Source organism: Thermobia domestica, chromosome 11 (genome assembly GCF_964235325.1).
Source record: "Thermobia domestica chromosome 11, izTheDome1.hap1.1, whole genome shotgun sequence".
Classification (NCBI taxonomy): domain Eukaryota; kingdom Metazoa; phylum Arthropoda; class Insecta; order Zygentoma; family Lepismatidae; genus Thermobia; species Thermobia domestica.
The window spans coordinates 75,744,036-75,762,310 of NC_137464.1; the positions used below are offsets into that span (position 1 = coordinate 75,744,036).

General features: G+C 34.8%; 1 protein-coding gene across 1 annotated transcript in view; it reads left to right on the forward strand.

Annotated features, from left to right (window-relative positions):
* The window catches only part of LOC145664181 (sodium/potassium-transporting ATPase subunit alpha-B-like), a 465,697-nt gene that overhangs the window by 372,853 nt on the left and 74,569 nt on the right, over positions 1–18,275 (forward strand). The window contains exons 12-13 of the mRNA XM_081730619.1: positions 1,812–1,950; positions 8,909–9,051. Of these exons, the coding sequence (XP_081586745.1) occupies positions 1,812–1,950; positions 8,909–9,051 (282 nt within the window). The remainder of the gene's footprint in view (positions 1–1,811; positions 1,951–8,908; positions 9,052–18,275) is intronic.

Genomic DNA, 18,275 nt, shown 5'->3' on the forward strand with positions numbered 1-18,275 from the left:
AAAGTAGTTTGAGAGAGGCTTCACTCAAAAAGACTTTTTTTAAAAGAAATCATTAGATTTTTTAAGGGGGGCTTGCAGCTTATACTCATAGGAATGACTAACATTAGATTTTTAAAAAAGAAATCATGCAATTTGGGTGGACCTTGGTCCTGAAAGTCGCAAACCCCGTAAATCTTCCACTGATTACGGTTGGGATGATATTCTTAGACATACGGAATAGCCAAGACAAATCAGTTCACTTTTTATTTTATATTACTGTTCCTGAGTTGGCATTTTTGTGTGACATATCCTAATTGTTAGAATATGGTTCATGTGCTGGTACCAGAAAATACATAATTTTCTTTAGAAATATCGATAATTCAAACTGAGTACTGATACCGGTACCATCATTCTAATATCAATATTTGTAGACTGCATGCAATTTTGTGTAGAAAGTAAAATGTATAAATACGGAAGGGAAAACATTGCACAGGAACGTTATGTTCGTACGTTGATCAACTTTTTTTTGCATATTTTGCAAAGTAACCCCACATATAGGATTACTTTTCACCAAAGTTTATATTTCAATAAGTATGTTCTTACCGAACGTTTAATAATGAACTTGCACTAATATTTTCCTTATATACTTAACTATTATATGTTTAAAATACAGTGTTCTAAATTATGTTTGTAAGTTACATGCGATATTCTTTAAAGTTGCTTAAATCTTGTGCAAAGTAACCCCGTCTTACGGTACCGTATTTATAGCATGGTGTCAGATTATAGTTTACATAAACCAACTTCAAGTTGTTCAAGATATCATCTACATTCTGTTTATTGATACTGGTAAATCTTCCTAGGCTAGCTAATTCAGACGAACTTATTGACAACTAAGGGTGACACTCTATGAAACCCTTAAGCCAGTAAGTATATCCAGCATCTTTGTTGATATTCCATGAATTTGGTACATTTTTTAAAGCAACAGCATATTCTCGTGCCAAAGTCCGAACCTGCATACCTGCATCGTTGAGAGGCCATAGTGCATCTTAGTTGCAGTATTCAAGTAGTTCTGTAACATAATTTTTCTTCCTTTATAAAAATCTTCCCACATGAGAGCATTCCTTGGAATACTATAAAATCGTTATTTCGTATTTCATAATACTTCTTGACGTGCCTAGCAAGAGCTTAGATAACTTCATTGGTTCTTACTACATCTCATAACCTTTTCTTATCCTCTAATCCGATCTTTAACACCTCAACAATAAATCTGTTTGCTGGTGGCCTGTTCTGGGATTATTTCTTCCATTTGCCTGGTATTTTTCTGGAACATAGAAAATAAAAACTTTATAAACATGAAATAAACGAAGCAGCAATATTAAAAATGTTTCTACAACTGTGAGTTGGGAAAACTGAGAGAGTGTCCCATTCCTCTTTACTCTATAACTTCTCAGTTCTTTCGACATGGCCATTTTGCATTACAGAAGCTATAACGATAAACATATTGCAACTTGCAAGACAGTGATGTACTACAAATATACTATTATAATACTACCTTCTATTCCGAAACCTAACTTTCGTTTACAAAGACAATGACACAAAATGAATAATACAAGGGAGGTTTTTAGTGTCCCAGTCCTCCCACTGTCCTATCCTTCTCGCATTTACTTTCTTGGCAGATAATGCAAGCATTTCTGCTCGAGTCCGGTTTTAAATCATACACTGTCTTAATGTATATTCTGCAACAATGTACATAATGATAGTTAAATACTGTATGTGCTTTCAAAATTGTATAATGTACTTCTTAAACTTGTGAATTTTAAAATTTCATTAAGATAGTGAAACTGCGGAAGAGGTAGCAAAACGCAAAGGTATACCACTGACTGAAGTTGGTGCTCATGAGGCCAGGGCCGCAGTAATTCATGGACAAGAGTTGAGGGAAATGGACACCGATGTTCTAGCCGATGTATTGAGGTTAGTAATTTGCGACTATTAGTAGAGTTTGTGTCATTGTTCTTAAATGTAAGTTACATTAAATTCCCTACTGGTTTTTTTTTTGAACTTTTTTCAAAATATGAAACTGATTTCATAGTTGGACGCTTCGACAACACGTTGCAATTCAATTTCTTTATTAAGCGTGTTCATTGTCTACATGGACAAGTATGATTTTTTCTTGGAAATAAACTAGAATTTTAATGGTTTCATTTTATTGATTCTTTCTTCAAGCCTAGTTAAGCGTTCTCCAAAATCAATTTGCATTATTTACTTGAGGTCGCCCACTTCACCGTCTTCTCATTTAACTGCAACACTGACGTTCTACTGTTCCTCACGCAGTACGAAGCTTGCCTTAACACATCACCCACCACCAACTTCTCGGAGCTGCAGTCGCCACCCGACCATTACCAATCCAGATATCTGACGTGTTTCTAACTAGATAGAATTTGAGTTATAATATTGAAATATGCATCACAGAGATTAATTTTGCATAAAGAGGTGTCTCTCAATATATATACCTCCTTACATACTATACTAGCAATAATTTTCTATGCCTTGAAGACATTAACGAGAGTAAATTATGAGAGAAACTCATACACAAACAATACAGAAAAACTCTGATTTTTTTCACTTACTAAAAAATAGCAAATTGTATCACTTAACTAGAAGATGAAAATTTTACTGTATTCCTCGTGGGCTTTCTCGGTGATTATTTCTCTTTAACTTCTTCAGGGAATAGAGAATTATTGCAAGACTCTAGTATGTAACGAAGTATGGATATTAAGAAAGACTCCAACGTGTGTTGAAATACATACCGGGTGTATCAAAAGTCTTGGGTCATAGGCCAACTCGGTTATGAGTAAAGATACCAAAAAAATGCAAAGAGAGGGAAGTTGTTGGAAATAGATGGTTTTCAATCTAAAATGGTTATTTTTTCCACCGTAGCAGCAGTTTAAGCTCTATACTGGGAAGACACCGTATGTTAAGTGAAAAAGTAACGTAACGTTTCGAGTTCAACAAGCTGTTCGAACAGAACGCAAAAGGTGGCAAAAATCACATGGGGCACATAAGTATTGTTGTGTGAGGTAACTTCAGTGACGTAAATACGCTAGTTGCCCGGGGCAAGAACTTGCCTTAGTGACCTTCCCTGGCCAACCAAACCAAAACGCTACCCCAAATATTTGTCCAATTTTACGTCCATTTTGCACCCTCCCAATCCGGCGCCCGGATCACAAGTTCTGTTGGCCTCCCCCAGTTACGTCAGTGGGTAACCTAGAACACCTCGAATATGTTTCCCAACGATGCTGTATTGTTGGTTTAGTGAGGGCCCAAGGGAACAACCTGCTGAACTGCCAACTTTGCTTTTTAAGATAATATAGGGGTCTTACCAGTGTCGAACCAAAAAAGCTGGTACGATTAGGAAAAAAAAATACTATTTTACATTAAAAACCAACTATTTACAAGAACTTTCCTCTATTTCCATTTCTCCTATCCTTATTCATAATGGAGTTGTCCTATGGCCCCTGACTTTTCACCACCACCCCTATATGGTATTACACCTCATTGGTTACAAAGGTAAGAGATTATTTTCATTTTAACATGTAAACATGATATTTATTGTTCATTTTAGAAAAGAAGGACAATAATAGGCCTATTTCCTTTTGTAAATCAATGGGCTAAAACGCAAAGATGACGCAGCTACACAACATCCTTAGTGATAGTGTAAAAACACATTAATAAAATTAGTAGAGTTCTACTTTCCACTAATCAGTGTTTCGTCTAGTGAATAATCGAAGACAAATGTTGGAGTAGCTAAAAAGACGTACAAAATATAGTTTAAAATAACTAAATTTACTCAAACTATAAGCAACATAATTTTACAATAAAAATAGGCAAAAAAAATGTTACATTGGATTGACTTTCCAGAATCTGTTTCAATGTAACTTAGGATCGTACCGCGAAAGTAATTCAATAAATGTTACGAAGTTCCCGTTAAATATACAGGGTGTTTTAAAACAACACCGACAACGTTTGGGAGGCGATTCCTGACACCAAAATAAGACATAAAGTATAGACCAGCCCTGCCCACGGCGAGCAGATAGTGGAAACTCTCCTCGTGAACGCTCACGAGCATTCTACGAGCAAATACCATTGTTCGTGCTTCGTGGATCTTCGGGTTTTGTCCTTAGAGGAGCGGAAGTGTTGTCAACCTTGGCGGTAATCACTAGCTTACCAAAAAAAAAAAGTATGTATGGTAACTGATTGCCATTTAGTGTAAAGTGTTTTTTACAATGTGGTAACCGTTAACTATAGACAATACAAACTTGTAACAGCAATCAAATGATAAACTATGTACGTTCCTTTTCTTCTTTTTTCTTTCCTTTTGTTAAAGAGGGATGTGGGTTTGTTATATCCGAGTGTGGGTTTGTTATATTATGTTGTTTCGCTTTTTAGGAAAAGAGATAATCTGTTGATAAGAAAAAACTGTAGCACTTGTTTGTAATTATCTAAGTATATCTCCAGAAAATTAGCTTATGCATGTATGTGTGTACGAATAGGCTTAGCAAGGGGTTGGTTGTGGAGATTAGAAGCCACTATTACACTATCAATAGGAAGAATAGTATTTCTTACTCCACTTTTAAAGTTACTTTGATCACAAAGAATCAAACAAAATATTAAGAGAGCCAAAGAGATTTTCCATTTTTAAGTGTGACCGTTAGTGACTGCAATTAGTTTTTTTTTTTTTTTTTTTTTTTTAACAAGGAGTGTCTTTTTAATAAGGAAAAATGTATTGTCCCTGGCTGGTTGCTTGCCGGTGGCTTGTTAAAAGTGAAAAAGAATGTTAAATCATTTCAAAGACTGAAACTACACGCTTGTCTTTCTTCGATAGTTACTGACTGATTTTGAAAGTCACAATGTTGTAGGCCTACTGTAATAGCGTAGGCCTACTGTAATAGCGTAGGTCTACTGTAATAGCGTAAATTCGAAAGGAAACGTTCCAACTGAATGATACGAACAATTATTCCCAATGTCTTGAACATGAAACGTGGGTTGCACGGATAACGCTTAAAGTAGGCTGGACTGCACTGGAATTTCCTTCCGGCAAATTAGTGTTTGGTCGAAACTCGGTTCTTCTGTGTAATTGTCTCTTAACAACATTTGAACATTTCTTTTAGATAATAATAACTAACTAACTCTATGGTCTATGGAACCCGAAGGTTCAATGCCGCGTTTACAAAATATTTCCACTAACTTATGTCCTTAGCCAACTGGATCCAGTTTCTACTCTGTACTCTTATTTCTGCAAGATCCATCTTAATATTGTCTTCCCATCTACGCCTAGGTCTTCCTAGTGGTCTTCTTCCAATTGGGTTTTCAGTTAAAATTATGAAAGCGTTTCTAATTTCTTCCATTCTGGCTACATGGCCTGCCCACCTGAGCCTTCTACACTTCATAACCCTAATAATGTTAGGTGAGCGGTATAAACTATGCAATTCCTAGTTATGAATTTCCTCCAATCCCCATTTTCATCCCTCTTTGGTCCGAATAATAATAATAATAATAATAATAATAATAATAATAATAATAATAATAATAATAATAATAATAATAATAATAATAATAATAATAATGCGTATTATTATTATTATTATTATTATTATTATTATTATTATTATTATTATTATTATTATTATTATTATTATTATTATTATTATTATTATTATTATTATTATTATTTTCAACCTCCCGTCGTTCTCCTATCAATCTAGCAACGAAAGGCGTTTACAACTTAGCAAACGTGAAGCGAATGACAAATTACAGACCGAGTGCTAATGTAATACAACGTCACGAATTGTGTAAGCAAGCTAAAAAGGTCTGAAACAATTCGTTTCCGATTTTTGCAGTCGTTTTTACGTCTGTAAGATGACATGTTTAATATTAGTTTCTTTCTTTCTTTCTTTCTTGTTCATTTGTTAGTTACTTCAACGCTAACTGTAACCTCTATCATGCGTCTTCCTCAACCAAAAAACGTACCAATTTTATTTCCTGCAGTGTTTTCGCGTCACTGCTTTCGAAATGGGGAGGGGGAGAGCACACCTGCACATTTCACGCTTGCGTCTGCTCAATGCATATCATCGTGCGAATTTCTGGCCAGGCTTGGCCATAGGTTTTTTGCCATCATGTGTGGTTGGCAACACTTATCGGATGCAGTGGAAGAAGCGAAGCTAGCAGCACCTGTGCTCACCTGTTCTTATCTTCGCTCGTGCCCGCTCACGCTTTGGCTCCGGGAGCCAATTCATGGACAGGCCTGGTATAGACCAACCTGGGTGCACAAATGCTTCCTTTCGGAGTTATAGGCTGCCGAAAACTTGAAAAAAAAAATGAATTTTAAAGATCCATAGCTCCAAAATTATGGGACCTACTGTAGTCAGTTCAAGACCACTTAGGACCTAGTATGTGTCCTATCCAAAAATGCATCTTTCAGAATCCTAAGACATTTACACAACAATTTTTGTAGAGAGAGTCCGGCTACGGGCATATAAACTTAATATGAAGTGCTCACCAACTACCTCTATAAAAATTGTTGCGGAAATACAGCAGGATCTGAAACATGGCAATTTGGATAGGGCATATACAAGTTCCTAAGTGAAGTCTTGAACCGACTACTGTAGGCCCCATAGTTGAGCTATGGATCTTTAAAGTTCATTTTTTTCATGCTTTCGGCAGCCTACGACTCCGAAAGGAAGCATTTGTGCACCCAGGTTGGTCTATACTTTTTGTGTTATCTTGTTTCAGGAATCACCTCCCAAACGTTGTCGGTGTTGTTTTGAAACACCCTGTATATGATTAATTTTAAGAACCTATTAACTTAACGTTTATGTAAGTTGTAACTCATAATTTTAATAATCCGAGAAGTTAGTGTAAAAATATTTCACTTCCGGACACCAGTACGATACTTTGCACAGTGCTTATACGTATCAACAAATAAACTGCAAGCGATAGTTGATCAGAGGTCATGAAACTCTGTGGTGACATCATCAAAATGGCTGTCGTGTAGAGAGAGATAGGCACGTGCAAATGATCAAGTCCACATTGCCGATCATAATATTATGATATTTCAATACTCCATTTGAAAGTTCTTGCATTAGATTATTATTATTATTATTATTATTATTATTATTATTATTATTATTATTATTATTATTATTATTATTATTATTTGGTAACACGAACGGTTAAGAAGTTATTAGTACCAAAAATAAATATGGATCTTATTCAGCGCTTCGATGTTCCAATGTACCGTTTCTCAAATTCAGTACAAACCGTGCATAAGGTCAGATGGGTTGTCATTACGAGCAGAAGAGGCCAGTCGAAAATATTCCACCAACTTGTAATGTTCTGTTGCACTATCTGAAGAGAGCTCTGCTTCAGTGCTCTTTGTGGTCAAATTGTCTCCAAAACAAAATCAGCTTCTGGATCCGGGTGAGGGAGGATTGACATTTGGAACAAGAATAAATAGGATTGAATGTCATTAATATAGCAAACAGCAAGAACAATGAGTACTTACGCACTTTTTGTCATGTGTGCATTTTGACTTTCCTCGCCTTCTGCTGGTAGAGGCATTCTTCACCAGTGCTGATGTGGGTGTGATAAGACAGTGTTACAACTAGAGGAAAGAAACGAGCTTGAGAGCCTTGACTGGATTAACCATTCATCCTACTTTATTTTACTTCACAACAACAAATTTCCAGTTGAATTTATGAACAAAACACCTCCTAGAGTATGACATCATTCCTTAATACTTTGATCCCCTTTTGCTCAAAAACATAAAACGCGCTTTGTTGTGTGTTATGCTATACTAAAGAACTAACTATTCCCAAAATTTCATTTTTTTTTTCATCCAGACCCACTGGAGATATTGGACAGTGAAACATCTACATTTTCATAATTCCACAACTTTACGATTTCTTCAGGCCTTTGAGAGCAGCTACAGGTCTGTAAATTTTTGTGTATTAACTTATACCCCGGACTACATACACACATAAATTCAGACCTCTACGTCAGTTGTTTCCTCTTCCCAAACATGTCTTCAATGTCCAAACATTTTTCTACTGTAGACCCTGATTTCACCCCCTTCAAGTGGTTTTAGGCAAAAATGTTAAGAGATCAAAGTTTTAGCTCTGCACGAGTTGGAGATGTCCGGCAATTTTCAATTTGGTAGGACAAATACATGCTGAGATATTCAAAACAACGTAAACATCTAAAATCGCAAAAACGCAAAATGGCGGCAGCCGCAGTGTCACCATGGTATGGTAAAAAAAAAAATAATTGATTGTGGTTTTGAAGTACCCTGATATAGGTCAAACATTCATGAAAAAATTAGATTTTTTGAAAAGGTCGGGCGGCATTTTTGCTTTTTTCTCGATCACTTTGCATGGATTGACCCTTTAGTTTTTTTTTTTTTTTTTTTTTTTTTATGTTCACCAGTATACGAGTATTATTCACTTCCAAAGTTTTGCCGCTATAACTTTTTAACCATTCGTTTTATTTAAAAAAAGTTACTGAACCGTTTTTGTATCTTAATTCGAGATTTTTCAAATGATAGATTGAAATATAAATATCACAATATTATATAATTGGTAATGAAGATATGATCATTTAAGCAAACCTACACCTCTTTACACGGCGGTCATTTTGATGACATCACCATAGGGGTTAGTGACCTCTGATAAATGTTCCCTGGTGATTTTATATTCATTCATATATAGGTATACATATTCACAGTGCAAAATGGCATATTAGTGCCCAGAAGTGAAATATTTTGATGATATTTGCATTAAATCTATTGACTTTACAATTTTCTAAACATTTCTACTTTCACACTTTGTTCTAAATGCGTGCATAATTGTTTTTTTTTTTTTTAATTAAATTACAGAAAGCATCCTGAGATTGTTTTCGCTCGAACGACCCCTCAGCAGAAGTTGATTATTGTAGAAAGTTGTCAGAGGCTAGGTGCTATTGTTGCTGTTACAGGCGATGGCGTGAATGACTCACCTGCACTCAAAAAGGCTGACATAGGTATTTTTTAAAAAAAATATTCAAGATTTTCTAGCAAGAAAAGGGCCATCCCCAAGTTATAGCTGATTAAGAGTTATTTATATGCATGTTTCTTTGCTCGGAAACAGAGCATCACACTCGATTTTGTACACCCATCAGACATCTTGAACAGTAGCTACAGAGAGTAATTACAAGAGGTCTCATACATAGAACATATGAAACATACATGGGACTTTAGTTTAACTTCTATTTCTGATCTTTGATATTTAAGTGAACAACATTTTAATTTCATGTGCTACTCCTCTATATACTACTGTTGGTGAAAATTGCGACTAACAGGAATGTGTCCAAAGTCACAGCATTTGTATGGTAGGGTATAACTTACCAACGATTGCAATTTCAGCTTGATGGCATGTGTAGACCAAGAAGTGCTGTTGATTCGTTGCATTCAGTAGTACTGCGCAAGAGAAAGTCAAGTAGTGGAACGTGGACAAGTGAATAGGAAGAGTGTGAAGAAGCATTACTACACCTTCTGAAATCAAAGAACTCAATGCAGTGTTGCCACAGTCCTAGCCCTGGAGTGGGCTAAAAATTAGTACCAAATTGAAACAAAAAGGGCTGAATTCATTACTTTATACCAGTTGTAATACATGGCTCTAAAAGAGTAAAGTTCTAGAATATTCCTTCCCTCTTCCAAGAGTCTAAATAAAGAAAGTGCTCTTTTTAAAAATTACTTTAAAAAAAACATCCAAATAGGAGGATTCGGAAGAACCATGAAAGTATATGAAGCTTTTCTCATACGTAGGAAGTGTAACAGAGGCCGCAAATTAAAAGGGAAAACAGTTATCATCTTCGGTATGTATAGGAAACCAAACGCGTCTCTATTTCAAAGTGGCCAATAAACCTAAACGGTATTATGTATATATATAAAAAAAATACATAAAACCAGGAACAAATCAATCATCTCTGAGTCCGCGTGTTAATAGTACGTAATAATAAAATATTAAATTATAAATTATCAGGATACGCCCATCTAGCGTCATTTGTTTCCCGGTATAGTTTGAATTACGAACTTTCCACATAAAGTTCACGGCGTTATGCGATGCAACGTCACAGGATAAATGTTCAACGTCATTTTTTAAAGAGTCCAACACACAGTATGAGTAACGTAAGGTGTAGGAAAAGTCTTACTGACATTTTGAAAATGTGTATTTATAGTTGTTAAATAGTGCTGAATTGGGCAGAATTGTACCAACTTTTTCACAAAAGGGGCTGAAAATGCCAGCGTGGTACCAACGGGCCGATGAATGAGAAAAAGGGCTGAATTTGGTACAATTGTACCAAGTGTGGCAACAGTGACTCAATGTGAGTAGGAGCCTCCGTTCGACGTAAGTACGGCCTACGGGTATGGACTTTCCGTACGTCTGTGAAGTTCTCCCGCCCACCTAATAAATTTTCCTTTTTCTTATCTACATCGTTAGTTTATCGTTAGTTTACGTTAGTTTTGCTAAAATTATCGTTAGTTTCGAAAAAATAAAATTTTTATTCAACAAATAAATGGGCAGGCTAACTTCACGGTTCCCCACCCACAAACGAATTTCAAAAGTTTTTCATATGACATCGTTAGTTTATCGTTAGTTCACGTTAGTTTTGCTAAAACTATCGTTAGTTTCGCCAAAATAACGATTTTATTCGAGAAATAAAGTTTCCCGCCTACTGTGAATTAGCCCGCCCATATTGAATTCTCATAAAATTCCAACTCATATCGTTAGTTTATCGTTAGTTTACGTTAGTTTTGCTAAAACTATCGTTAGTTTCGCAAAAATAACGATTTTATTCAAGAAATAAAGTTTCCCGCCAAATGTGAATTAGCCCGCCCATATTGAATTCTCATAAAATTCCAACTCACATCGTTAGTTTATCGTTAGTTTACGTTAGTTTTGCTAAAACTATCGTTAGTTTTGCGAAAATAACGATTTTATTCGAGAAATAAATGGGCAGGCCAACTTCACGGTTGCCCGCCCACAAACGAATTTCAAAAGTTTTTCATATGACATCGTTAGTTTATCGTTAGTTTACGTTAGTTTTGCTAAAACTATCGTTAGTTTCGCAAATATAACGAATTTATTCAAGTAATAAAGTTTCCCGCCAAATGTGAATTACCCCGCCCATATTGAATTCTCATAAAATTCCAACTCACATCGTTAGTTTATCGTTAGTTTACGTTAGTTTTGCTAAAACTATCGTTAGTTTCGCAAAAATAACGATTTTATTCAAGAAATAAAGTTTCCCGCCAACTGTGAATTAGCCCGCCCATATTGCATTCTCATAAAATTCCAACTCATATAGTTAGTTTACGTTAGTTTTACTAAAACTATCGTTAGTTTCGCAAAAATAACTATTTTAACTATTTTATTCAAGAAATAAAGTTTCCCGCCAACTGTGAATTAGCCCGCCCATACTGAATTCTCATAAAATTCCAACTCCTATCGTTAGTTTATCGTTCGTTTACGTTAGTTTTTGCTAAAACTATCGTTAGTTTCGCAAAAATAACTATTTTATTCAAGAAATAAAGTTTCCCGCCAACTGTGGATTAGCCCGCCCATATTGAATTCTCATAAAATTCCAACTCATATCGTTAGCTTATCGTTAGTTTGTGTTAGTTTTGCTGAAACTATCGTTAGTTTCGCCAAAATAACGATTTTATTCAAGAAATAAAGTTTCGCGCCAACTGTGAATTAGCCCGCCCATATTGAATTCTCATAAACTTCCAAACACATCGTTAGTTTATCGTTAGTTTACGTTAGTTTTACTAAAACTATCGTTAGTTTCGACAAAATAACGATTTTATTCGAGAAATAAATGTGCAGGCCAACATGGTTCCCCACCCACAAATGAATTTCAAAACTTTTTTCTATCACACCGTTAGTTTATCGTTAACTTACGTTAGTTTCGCAAAAATAACGATTTTATTCAAGAAATAAAGTTTCGCGCCAACTGTGAATTACCCCGCCCATATTAAATTCTCATAAATTTCCAACTCATATCGTTAGTTTATCGTTAGTTTACGTTAGTTTTGCTAAAATTAACGTTTCTTTTGCAAAAATAACGATTTTATTCGAGAAATAAAAGTTCCCGCCAAATGTAGACACAATTACATAGCAGGCATATGCCTATCATGTTCCCTCAGGTACATGAGAATGTGTCTAGTATGTGCCTTATATACTTCTTACGTAGGCTTGTTATATAAATGTGCTGTTAGGGTTTATATTTGGCGGGAACTTTTATTTGTCGAATAAAATCGTTATTTTTTCAAAACAAACGTTAATTTTAGCAAAACTAACGTAAACTATCGTTGAACTAACGACATGATTTGGAAGGTTAAGGGAATTCAACATGGATTGGCTAATTCACAGTTGGCGTGAAATTGTATTTATTGAATAAAATCGTTATTTTTGCGAAACCAACGATAGTTTTAGGAAAACTAATGTAAACTAACGATAAACTAACGATATGAGTTGAAATTTTATAAGAATTCAATATGGGCGGGCTAATTCACAGTTGGCGGAAACTTTATTTCTCGATTAAAACCGTTGTTTTTGCGAAACTAACGATAGTTTTAGCAAAACTAACGTAAACTAGCGATAAACTAACGATTTGATAGAAAAAAGTTTGGAAATTCATTTGCGGGTGGGAAACCGTGAAGGTTGCCAGCTCTTTTATTTTTCGAATAAATCTGGTGTTTGGGGACCCGGGTTCGTTCCCAGCCAACGCCAAGTGAACTTTGTGGTGGACAAACACCGTGTGCGTGGGTTTCATTGGGGTTTTCCCGTTTCCTCCCACTTTCTTCATTCCACCATTTCATTCATCGCTCATCAAATCGTTATTTCTGCAAAACTAACGATAGTTTTAGTAAAACTAACGTAAACTAACGATAAACTAACGATGTGAGTAGGAAGTTTATGAGAATTCAGTATGGGCGGGCTAATTCATAGTTGGCGGGAAACTTTATTTCTTGAATAAAATCGTTATTTTTGCGAAACTAACGATAGTTTTAGCAAAACTAACGTGAACTAACGATAAACTAACGATATGAGTTGGAAATTTATAAGAATTCAACATGGGCGGGCTTATTCACAGTTGGCGGGAAACTTTATTTCTCGAATAAAATCGTTATTTTTGCGAAACTAACGATAGTTTTAGCAAAACTAACGTAAACTAACGATAAACTAAAGATATGATAGAAAAAAGTTTTGAAATTCATTTGCTGGTGGGGAACCGTGAAGTTGGCCTGTCCAATTATTTCTCGAATAAAATCGTTATTTTCGCAAAACTAACGATAGTTTTAATAAAACTAACGTAAACTAACGATAAACTAACAATCTGAATGGGAATTTTATGGGAATTCAATATGGGCGGGCTAATTCACAGTTGGCGGGAAACTTTATTTCTTGAATAAAATCGTTATTTTTTCGAAACTAACGATAGTTTTAGCAAAACTAACGTAAACTAACGATAAACTAACGATATGAGTTAGAATTTTATGAGAATTCAATAAGAGCGGGCTAATTCACATTTGGCGGGAAACTTTATTTCTCGAATAAAATCGTTATTTTTGCGAAACTAACGATAGTTTTAGCAAAACTAACGTAAACTAACGATAAACTAACGATGCGATATGAAAAACTTTCGAAATTCGTTTGTGGGCGGGAACCCTGAAGTTGGCCTGCCCATTTATTTTTCGAATAAAATCGTTATTTTCGCAAAACTAACGATAGTTTTAGTAAAACTAACGTAAACTAACGATAAACTAACGATGTGAGTTGGAATTTTATGAGAATTCAATATGGGCGGGCTAATTCACATTTGGCGGGAAACTTTTATTTCTTGAATAAAATCGTTATTTTTGCGAAACTAACGATAGTTTTAGTAAAACTAACGTAAACTAACGATAAACTAACGATAGGAGTTGGAATTTTATGAGAATTCAATATGGGCGGGCTAATTCACAGTAGGCGGGAAACTTTATTTCTCGAATAAAATCGTTATTTTTGCGAAACTAACGATAGTTTTAGCAAAACTAACGTAAACTAACGATAAACTAACGATGTGAGTTGGAATTTTATGAGAATTCAATATGGGCGGGCTAATTCACATTTGGCGGGAAACTTTATTTCTCGAATAAAATCGTTATTTTTGCGAAACTAACGATTGTTTTAGCAAAACTAACGTAAACTAACGATAAACTAACGATGTGATATGAAAAACTTTCGAAATTCGTTTGTGGGCGGGGAACCGTGTAGTTGGCCTGCCCATTTATTTCTCGAATAAAATCGTTATTTTCGCAAAACTAACGATAGTTTTAGCAAAACTAACGTAAACTAACGATAAACTAACGATGTGAGTTGGAATTTTATGAGAATTCAATATGGGCGGGCTAATTCACATTTGGCGGAAAACTTTATTTCTTGAATAAAATCGTAAATTTTGCGAAACTAACGATAGTTTTAGCAAAACTAACGTAAACTAACGATAAACTAACGATATGAGTTGGAATTTTATGAGAATTCAATATGGGCGGGCTAATTCACAGTTGGCGGGAAACTTTATTTCTCGAATAAAATCGTTTATTTTGCGAAACTAACGATTGTTTTAGCAAAACTAACGTAAACTAACGATAAACTAACGATGTGATATGAAAAACTTTCGAAATTCGTTTGTGGGCGGGGAACCGTGTAGTTGGCCTGCCCATTTATTTCTCGAATAAAATCGTTATTTTCGCAAAACTAACGATTGTTTTAGCAAAACTAACGTAAACTAACGATAAACTAACGATGTCATATGAAAAACTTTTGAAATTCGTTTGTGGGTGGGGAACCGTGAAGTTAGCCTGCCCATTTATTTGTTGAATAAAAATTTTATTTTTTCGAAACTAACGATAATTTTAGCAAAACTAACGTAAACTAACGATAAACTAACGATGTGAGTTGGAATTTTATGAGAATTCAATATGGGCGGGCTAATTCACATTTGGCGGGAAACTTTATTTCTCGAATAAAATCGTTATTTTTGTGAAACTAACGATTGTTTTAGCAAAACTAACGTAAACTAACGATAAACTAACGATGTGATATGAAAAACTTTCGAAATTCGTTTGTGGGCGGGGAACAGTGTAGTTGGCCTGCCCATTTATTTCTCGAATAAAATCGTTATTTTCGCAAAACTAACGATAGTTTTAGCAAAACTAACGTAAACTAACGATAAACTAACGATGTGAGTTGGAATTTTATGAGAATTCAATATGGGCGGGCTAATTCACATTTGGCGGGAAACTTTATTTCTTGAATAAAATCGTTATTTTTGCGAAACTAACGATAGTTTTAGCAAAACTAACGTAAACTAACGATAAACTAACGATATGAGTTGGAATTTTATGAGAATTCAATATGGGCGGGCTAATTCACAGTTGGCGGGAAACTTTATTTCTCGAATAAAATCGTTATTTTTGCGAAACTAACGATTGTTTTAGCAAAACTAACGTAAACTAACGATAAACTAACGATGTCATATGAAAAACTTTCGAAATTCGTTTGTGGGCGGGAACCCTGAAGTTGGCCTACCCATTTATTTTTCGAATAAAATCGTTATTTTCGCAAAACTAACGATAGTTTTAGTAAAACTAACGTAAACTAACGATAAACTAACGATGTGAGTTGGAATTTTATGAGAATTCAATATGGGCGGGCTAATTCACATTTGGCGGGAAACTTTATTTCTCGAATAAAATCGTTATTTTTGCGAAACTAACGATAGTTTTAGTAAAACTAACGTAAACTAACGATAAACTAACGATAGGAGTTGGAATTTTATGAGAATTCAATATGGGCGGGCTAATTCACAGTAGGCGGGAAACTTTATTTCTCGAATAGAATCGTTATTTTTGCGAAACTAACCATAGTTTTAGCAAAACTAACGTAAACTAACGATAAACTAACGATGTGAGTTGGAATTTTATGAGAATTCAATATGGGCGGGCTAATTCACATTTGGCGGGAAACTTTATTTCTCGAATAAAATCGTTATTTTTGCGAAACTAACGATTGTTTTAGCAAAACTAACGTAAACTAACGATAAACTAACGATGTGATATGAAAAACTTTCGAAATTCGTTTGTGGGCGGGGAACCGTGTAGTTGGCCTGCCCATTTATTTCTCGAATAAAATCGTTATTTTCGCAAAACTAACGATAGTTTTAGCAAAACTAACGTAAACTAACGATAAACTAACGATGTGAGTTGGAATTTTATGAGAATTCAATATGGGCGGGCTAATTCACATTTGGCGGGAAACTTTATTTCTTGAATAAAATCGTTATTTTTGCGAAACTAACGATAGTTTTAGCAAAACTAACGTAAACTAACGATAAACTAACGATGTGAGTTGGAATTTTATGAGAATTCAATATGGGCGGGCTAATTCACATTTGGCGGGAAACTTTATTTCTCGAATAAAATCGTTATTTTTGCGAAACTAACGATTGTTTTAGCAAAACTAACGTAAACTAACGATAAACTAACGATGTGATATGAAAAACTTTCGAAATTCGTTTGTGGGCGGGGAACCGTGTAGTTGGCCTGCCCATTTATTTCTCGAATAAAATCGTTATTTTCGCAAAACTAACGATAGTTTTAGCAAAACTAACGTAAACTAACGATAAACTAACGATGTGAGTTGGAATTTTATGAGAATTCAATATGGGCGGGCTAATTCACATTTGGCGGAAAACTTTATTTCTTGAATAAAATCGTAAATTTTGCGAAACTAACGATAGTTTTAGCAAAACTAACGTAAACTAACGATAAACTAACGATATGAGTTGGAATTTTATGAGAATTCAATATGGGCGGGCTAATTCACAGTTGGCGGGAAACTTTATTTCTCGAATAAAATCGTTTATTTTGCGAAACTAACGATTGTTTTAGCAAAACTAACGTAAACTAACGATAAACTAACGATGTGATATGAAAAACTTTCGAAATTCGTTTGTGGGCGGGGAACCGTGTAGTTGGCCTGCCCATTTATTTCTCGAATAAAATCGTTATTTTCGCAAAACTAACGATTGTTTTAGCAAAACTAACGTAAACTAACGATAAACTAACGATGTCATATGAAAAACTTTTGAAATTCGTTTGTGGGTGGGGAACCGTGAAGTTAGCCTGCCCATTTATTTGTTGAATAAAAATTTTATTTTTTCGAAACTAACGATAATTTTAGCAAAACTAACGTAAACTAACGATAAACTAACGATGTGAGTTGGAATTTTATGAGAATTCAATATGGGCGGGCTAATTCACATTTGGCGGGAAACTTTATTTCTCGAATAAAATCGTTATTTTTGTGAAACTAACGATTGTTTTAGCAAAACTAACGTAAACTAACGATAAACTAACGATGTGATATGAAAAACTTTCGAAATTCGTTTGTGGGCGGGGAACAGTGTAGTTGGCCTGCCCATTTATTTCTCGAATAAAATCGTTATTTTCGCAAAACTAACGATAGTTTTAGCAAAACTAACGTAAACTAACGATAAACTAACGATGTGAGTTGGAATTTTATGAGAATTCAATATGGGCGGGCTAATTCACATTTGGCGGGAAACTTTATTTCTTGAATAAAATCGTTATTTTTGCGAAACTAACGATAGTTTTAGCAAAACTAACGTAAACTAACGATAAACTAACGATATGAGTTGGAATTTTATGAGAATTCAATATGGGCGGGCTAATTCACAGTTGGCGGGAAACTTTATTTCTCGAATAAAATCGTTATTTTTGCGAAACTAACGATTGTTTTAGCAAAACTAACGTAAACTAACGATAAACTAACGATGTCATATGAAAAACTTTCGAAATTCGTTTGTGGGCGGGAACCCTGAAGTTGGCCTGCCCATTTATTTTTCGAATAAAATCGTTATTTTCGCAAAACTAACGATAGTTTTAGTAAAACTAACGTAAACTAACGATAAACTAACGATGTGTTGGAATTTTATGAGAATTCAATATGGGCGGGCTAATTCACATTTGGCGGGAAACTTTATTTCTCGAATAAAATCGTTATTTTTGCGAAACTAACGATAGTTTTAGTAAAACTAACGTAAACTAACGATAAACTAACGATAGGAGTTGGAATTTTATGAGAATTCAATATGGGCGGGCTAATTCACAGTAGGCGGGAAACTTTATTTCT